Source organism: Penaeus japonicus, unplaced genomic scaffold (genome assembly GCF_977035675.1).
Source record: "Penaeus japonicus unplaced genomic scaffold, GWHDUDI00000001_assembly GWHDUDI00000018, whole genome shotgun sequence".
NCBI classification, from domain to species: Eukaryota; Metazoa; Arthropoda; class Malacostraca; order Decapoda; family Penaeidae; genus Penaeus; species Penaeus japonicus.
This window is the reverse complement of record NW_028234420.1, coordinates 41500685-41508184: the sequence shown is the minus strand read 5'-3', so window position 1 is coordinate 41508184 and position 7500 is coordinate 41500685. Positions and strand designations below refer to the sequence as shown.

Below are 7500 nucleotides of genomic sequence, written 5' to 3'. Positions count from 1 at the left end.
GCGTCCTCTTGGCTCATGCAGTTCCTTTTTTTTTTTTTTTGTCCCTTTCATTGCGGGTCGAGAAGATGGCTGTTGTCGTTGTTTTGTTCCTTTGCCTGTATTACTTTTTGTGGTTCTTTTTTTGTTTATTTGTCCAGTAACATGAGCTTCATCTGGCTGACGTGACACCCCTGAGAACTAGCTGTTGCCACACGTCATCTCCGCTCTGGACACCAACGAACGGATGGAGAGTGATAAAGGAAAGGAGAAAAAGGGGAGGAGAGATGAATGCTTTAGACGAAAAAGTTTCATAAAGGGAAGAAGAAAGAGAGAGAAAGAGAAAGACAGATGGAGGGAGATGGAGAGAGAGAGAGAGAGAGAGAGAGAGAGAGAGAGAGAGAGAGAGAGAGAGAGAGAGAGAGAGAGAGAGAGAGAGAGAGAGAGAGAGAGAGAGAGAGAGAGAGAGAGAGAGAGAGAGAGAGAGAGAGGAGAGAGAGAGAGGGGGAGAGAGAGAGAGAGAGAGAGAGAGAGAGAGAGAGAGAGAGAGAGAGAGGGGGGGGGGGGAGAGTGAGGGAGAGAGAGAAGAGAGAAAGAGAGAAGGGAGAGAGAGGGGGGAGAGGGGAGAAAAGAGAGAAGAAGAGAAGAGGGAGAAAGGGGTGGGGGGTCGAGGAAATGATTGAGCAATTAACAATCATACAAACAAATAAAAGTAGTAGTAGGAAAAGTAGGAAAAGGGGACAAAGGATGAGTAAAGTGAGAAAATGTCGAGTGGTTAAGAGGCAAGAATGAGTCATGGCTGAGGATAAGAAGCGAGACTTTTAATTATTATGCTCCAGCGTTATCGTTTTTTTAAATGCATGATATTCATCTCTGTCCTTATAATAACCGGCGAGTAACGGGACGGAGGGAGGCGGGAGGCGGGTTCTGGCAACCTTCTGGTGGCGTGACACTTGTCACATCTGTGTCGCAGCTGCGGGTACTTTGTGTCCTCCTCAATAAGAATTTGCAACCGTAGTTCCTTCTCTCGATCTCAGCCTCCATTCAGAATCTCTCAGAGTGCAGTTGCCAGCTTTATATTTTTCGCTATGTTAGGGATAATTTCGGATGTATTCCTGTTAATTGCTGATGTTTTGTTTGTTGATATTCTTACTTACTCTACCATCCAACATTTGTCACCATCTTTCACTATATTTAGCTGTTTCCAAGTACAATAACTCCTCTTTGATAGTTGCAACAGAACTAGTTGTCACTTGTTGCAGTTGTTGCCACTGACCCTCTTCATATCCAGTTGCCAGTCACGTCAAACCGATCAGCGTCCCATGCCTAGTTATTATATGCAACCTGCAAGTGTCGTTGCAGTCCTCTCTTCTCTGGAGTGCTGTTGATTTGTTACTGACCACACTTACCCTAATTACAATGAGGCACTTACCTCCGGGTGATGATGCTGGCTACACTTTCCTTTGCTGATTCTCATGTGTATAATCCCTGTCTTGATATTACAAGTAGCAACAAAAGCTTTGGGTAACAGTTTCCTTTAGAGAATTGCTATTGCTTTATTTCAGAGAGTAGCCTGACAGAATGCCATTCATCATTAATTGTAATAAAATCTTTACTTTTATCATTAAGAATGTTACTAGCAATCAGCTTTATTAGTTGTTACAAACCCATTATCTCTTATCAATATTAGATAATGTTAACACGGTTTTCTTAACAGCAAAATGAAAATAAATGCAAACATATGCATAGTAATAGCAACAATAATTATATAACAATAATAGGAGTAAGAACAATAGTAGTAATAGCCCTAATAATATTGGTAACGGTAACAGTAGAGAAAGAACTAGATAGTAACAATTATTATGATGATGATTTGTATTTCTCCTTCAAATACAAACGAACATCAATACTTTATTTATTTTCTCTCAGCGATTTGACACAGAAAAATATCTTGAATCAAACAAGCAAGAATCTCAGAAAAAAATAACACATGGGGATACTTTCCATATTTTATTAATTCTCAGTAATACAGAACATGAATAAGTTTTGAGAATATCGAGATGGAGACAACGACAAACGGGGAAGAATTCAACAAAAGAAGAGACCCTTTGAGTACTAAGAATAAGTGAAGGATATAGAGGAAGCACTTTACAAAATAATTGTGGTCACAGGGGATAGAAATGCTATCAGGCCTGCTAAAAATGTGAATAAGAAAAAAAATAAAGAAGGGAATATCAACTGTAAAATCTTTCATTCCACTGCTATGACTACATAAAATCTCTTTCTTCTTTTACACAAATACTGATTATGCACAGATCTATGATCATGTAATACTATGCAATTAAAATATTTGGATAAGAATCTAATAAATAATTCTCTTCCTTAGAATCTTCCTTTTATCTACAGTTAACTATTCCATTCATTACTAACTTTACCTGAAGCAAATCCTATTCACATTTTGACAACCCAAGCACCACAAACACACATACTGAGTAACAAAATCAAAGTCAGTTAAGGAACTTCATAAAACAACTAACGTTATCCGTAGATACTCTGGTTTATCAACCCTATTTGACAACACTCACTCGTATAAAAAAGAAAAGGCTATTCTCATTGTTCTTCTTGATCTTCGCTTTGGGGATCAATCTTTGCAACGGAATTGTAATGCTCTCCGAGTCCGTAATAGTGACGGTAGTATGCGAGCAGAATGGATCTGTCCTTGTCACATTCTTCTCCAAAGATAATGGGCGTTCCTTCAGCCTGAAACAGAAATGGTATTTACGATTACTTTTTTTTTTTTTACTCCGTTGCAAAGCAAAATAGGGGGGAGGGTAGTTACAAAGCTCAAAATAGTTTCATTATTATAGCAGCAAAATTTACAACAACATGAACGGCAATTGAAGGTAAATATGTATGAGGAGATGCCCAACAGGCAATGTAATTGGATATATATATATAATAAATGAAGGCATAGCCCCAAATGTCCTTACTTGTAACACTTCAATTCGTCTCTTCATTGCTTGGGACAATGCTCTCAACTGAAAAATAAACGCATTTTATAAAGTAGTAGGAATATCATCTGTCAAATAGGAGAGCAGGAACGAAGTAAGTAATAGTCAAAGAATGTAGAGGACTAGAAGGAAAGGAGGAGGAAGATTTTGATTATGAACTAAAGGCTGTTTCTTTTTAGCTGTTGGAAGTCACTAGAGGTCAGGTCATTTTTTCTATGTCCCTCACTGTGTTATATCAATAAAAAAATGTTTTCTGTAGGGTGCATGGTATACATCTATGTAATAAATCAACAGTTTTTAAAACAGGTTACATCTTTACAGACCTGACATATTATACCAACAATAAAAAAATAGAATATATAATGTCCGTCAGATTCAAATACAAGAGTCAAATCTGGAAGTTCATATATTAGTAAAGTCGAGGTTTCATAAATAAGGCACCTAGATAAGACTTTTTGACACATACAGGCAATATTGAGTTTTGCTTGAAAAGGTTACCTAACTCATTATAATGTATGAGTGAGAAGACATTTTCCAAATATAAATATTTATATTTCTTTTACATAAGGAACTATTTTGCAATGAAGAGGTGGAATTTAGGTTATAGTTTGTTGTACAAAGGTTCTTGAAGCACATACAAACACGTATATTGTCTTAGAGGGAGTAGTTTTCCTTACATCAACTAGCGATATCAATCCTATTGCATTTGGCCAGACAAGACATACAGACATGTAGCAGTGCTCTCAATGTTACTGAATTTTGTGGCATTATATTTGTTACTAGAAGTGATACAACTAAACTGTAGCTGAGTTCTATCCCTATTTTGAACAAAAATAAGTTGCAAATACCATGTTTCTAAAACTGTTAAAACACCATAACCGAACTTACATCATTAAACTTTGCTTGGCGTTACCAGACATCGGATTTTGAAAATTTTTGTGATGAGAACACCTTTATATACTGGGGGTATCAAATATCTTGTTGATAGGGGTGTTTTGCCTATCAATGAATGGTATGTAATTCAAGAAACCCTGATTCTCACTCTTACAAGCATTAAATACCACACACACAGGGATATATCTTCAACTAACATCCTTTTCCGGACCTACTTTTTTTTTATATACATATTTGAAGGAATTAGAAATCGGTATGATGAAAGGACCAGCAACAAAAGACAACTAACCTCTGGCTGACCTCCCCATACAGGAGAGTTTTCAACCTGATTGCAATATTCTTCGAACTGCTCTTCTGTCAGCATTTCACCAGTTTTCGGGTCGGTAATGAAAGGAGCAAACTCTTCTGCGTTGACTCGCAGGAACTGGCCAGCCTGGGACCTCAATGTCTCGACTGTGGTATCCTTCCCCATCTGATGAGCAATGGCTGCATACATGCTAAAGGGAAAAACATTATGTTTAATGAAGCACCAAAAACAAAAGAAGAAAAGGAAGAAGAGAGGAACATGACTGAATTATTTGCTGCATCTATTATGCATCATTGTATTAAAACCTAAGAAGCAAGAAGGGAGGGAGAAAAAGAGAGGGGAAAGGGAGAGAAAAAGAAAGGAGAAAAGGAACGGAAAGTGAGGGACTAAGACTAAGCCAGAGCATACCAATTGCCATCTGGTTGGATCTCGTGCATCTTTAGCGATCGCTCTTGCAGGATCTTCTTCATCTTCTCAGCCTCTATGTTCCTCGCACTGAACTTGATGTTAGATCTCTCCTCCCTTATTCTGGCTTCTCGGTCGCGGTTCGCCTTGGCCTTCTTCTGCCGTCGCTTCTCTGCCTTCGTAACTCTTCTTCCTGGATCGAAACAAACGCTTGGATTACTGACACGCAGAGGGAGGTGTATGTGAGAGACGACGTACGGAGTGAGTGAATTCATTCATGCACTCTTCAACACGTACTGTACCGACCCTGATTTTGGTCTTCAGTGTCGCCTTCATCTTCGTCTTCTGCACCGTTGTGCTGTTCACTGCAATTCTCCTCCACGTCTAATTCAGCTACGCCATTTGTTACAGTTTCTACCTGAGAAAGAAAATTTGAAACTGTATAACCAGGCATTCAGTTTATTAACTCAGAAATTTAGCAAACAATAAAAAAGTAAATAAAACAATGAAGTTGGCTGAGAAAACTTTTCCCATGTGGCAAATAATAATCAATTGAACTATCCATGACATATATATTAATAACTCATTTCTGCAATTATTGTGTAGACTTATGACCCAACTTATGACTCTCAATGGAAACAAGGTTAACCCATTGGTCGTGGTATTAAAGAAATATTTGTGCAGTAAGATGGCTGGTTTACATGTCTGGCACGGTGCCATCCGCGTCTATGACCAACTCTGCCTCTGCAGCAAATCATGCCATCCACTGCTAATGGGTTAATATACTATAATGAGGAAGACCAATATTTCTGCTTTCTCTTTAAATGTATAAAGTTGAGAAGAAGAAGAAGAAGAAGAAGAAGAAAACTGGTGGTGTAAAATTGAAAATGAATAATGTCTTGAATAGATCTCTTACAAAATGTATTACTCTTATTACCAGAGGTGTGGCAATAGTATAAACATCACTATGAGTACTATAGTTATTTATTAATGTTGTTGTTATGGTATTTGAGTTGGCTCTGGTATACATTTAGGCAAGGTAGATATAGGGCTGATACTCTGATACTTTTTTTATTCTATTTATTATATGATCCAAGAAAAAATTATATTTTTGTTGGAATCACTAGTTCCCTGTATCCTCACAGACTGATCATTCACAAAAGCAGATTAACAAATTTGTATGATTGTCCCAGCATTGGCAGGACCTGTGCTCTACCACTAAGCCATGCCACCTCTACCATGTATATGGAAGAGTAATAACGCTCAAGGTGTGCTGAAGTCAGTCTGCACAGACTGAGAATAGGCTACCCTTGTGGGTGGCAAATCATCCCCACTATTGGGCAAGATGAGCGACGCTGTGAGTATTGTGGCGCGCCGGACGCCAAATTAGAGCACTACCTGATGGAATGCGAGCACACTCGCTTCCTCAGGCAGGGCCCAGAGACGACAGCCGCCGGGCTGGTTAGACGGCTATGCCTGTCACTAGCCCCCTGGCAACTGGAGCGCCTACAGGCAATCCGACCGCCACGGTAAAAGTTCAGTTATGATGATCAGATGATCAGCACTTATAGCCAATAGAGACCGGGCTACCCCATCCACACAACCTGGGCGAAGCGACGTCTTCGCAAAATCTCTCTGAACTGAGCTGAATTGAATTCAGCGATGATGATCAGATAAGATTAGATAAGATGAGTCAGCACTCATAGCTGGCAGAGGCTGGGCCGCCTTGAGCATATAGCCCGGGCGAAGCGACGTCTTCGCATATATGTCTGAACTGAACTGAGTAATAACGACAGCGTAACGAAAAATACGAAAAAATACGAAAAGATACCTGTTCCTTAGAGTTTTTCAATTCGTCAAGTTCCCTCGCATGTCGCTGGGTCAAGTCATCTTCCAGGCGTGCTATCTGTTCAGCTCCTTCCTTCTTGTTTTTCTTATCTTTGTTATTCTTCTTTATCTGCTGGATCTTCGCTGCAATGAAGACAGGCGACAAATGAAATATGGAATGCTATCGTGATCAGAGCCTCTGGAAATGAAGGAATGAATAACACATGGGCCACTAATAAAAACAAAAAGAGGACCCTGTAGCTGCAGATAACAAAATGATCAATAAAAAATACGTTGTCTTCAACTGCCCACAACTAGGACTAAAGCATTAGATACTTGAAATAGAAACGAGAAGTTGACAAACTTTATAAATGTCATAAATACCTCACAATGTTCTACAACCGACATGAAATACTAATCACATGCTCTTTTTCTAGTGTCTGTTATAACATTTACAATCATAACGAATAGGACTGACTGTGACATTATCAATCACCTCGTAACTCCTTCTTCTCTTTACGGTGCTGTGCCAGTAGAACTTCCTCTGGAGACAATTCCTCGGCTCCGCTATCATCATCCATCTTTGGGGACTAAAGGTGGTCGCTTTCTCCTCTGTAAAATAGGATTAGATATTAAATAATTGAAGTACTATGTTTTGCAAGAAAGAAAATCTGTGTTACTCAATATCTAGCTGTTGAAGTGCAGATGCTAATGATATAGGCAGTTGCATTGATATAATAAATGTTTAAGGCATAACATGAATTTAGTGCAAGTTAATCCAGCTTACTCTGTCCAGTTCTAGATAAATTTGACACAAAAACACAGCAAGAGAAGGGAAGCTGTATATCAGAATGATCAAAATGTTTCACATTTTATTTTATAATAACTTTTCTTTGTTTTCTGGACTTTCATAATTACTCATTATTTTTCTTGAGGGAAGCATTTGTGTGTGTGTGTGTGTGTGTATGTGTGTGTGTGTGTGTGTGTGTGTGTGTGTGTGTGTGTGTGTGTGTGTGTGTGTGTGTGTGTGTGTGTGTGTGTGTGTGTGTGTGTGTGAGTGTGTGAGTGTGTGAGTGTGTG

At 38.9% G+C, this 7500-nt stretch overlaps 1 protein-coding gene across 4 annotated transcripts in view; it reads right to left on the bottom strand.

Annotated features, from left to right (window-relative positions):
* Positions 1-1973: 1973 nt before the first annotated feature.
* LOC122245997 (deubiquitinase OTUD6B) overlaps positions 1974-7500 on the bottom strand; it is a 10059-nt gene continuing 4532 nt past the window's right edge. For all 4 annotated transcript variants that reach the window (XM_086546996.1, XM_086546999.1, XM_086546998.1 and 1 more), the window contains exons 2-8: positions 6917-7032; positions 6425-6564; positions 4900-5011; positions 4597-4786; positions 4171-4378; positions 2967-3014; positions 1974-2736 (exon numbers count right to left, since the gene is read on the bottom strand). In XM_086546996.1, the coding sequence (XP_086403122.1) occupies positions 2587-2736; positions 2967-3014; positions 4171-4378; positions 4597-4786; positions 4900-5011; positions 6425-6564; positions 6917-7001 (933 nt within the window). In that variant the 5' untranslated portion in view covers positions 7002-7032 and the 3' untranslated portion in view covers positions 1974-2586. The remainder of the gene's footprint in view (positions 2737-2966; positions 3015-4170; positions 4379-4596; positions 4787-4899; positions 5012-6424; positions 6565-6916; positions 7033-7500) is intronic.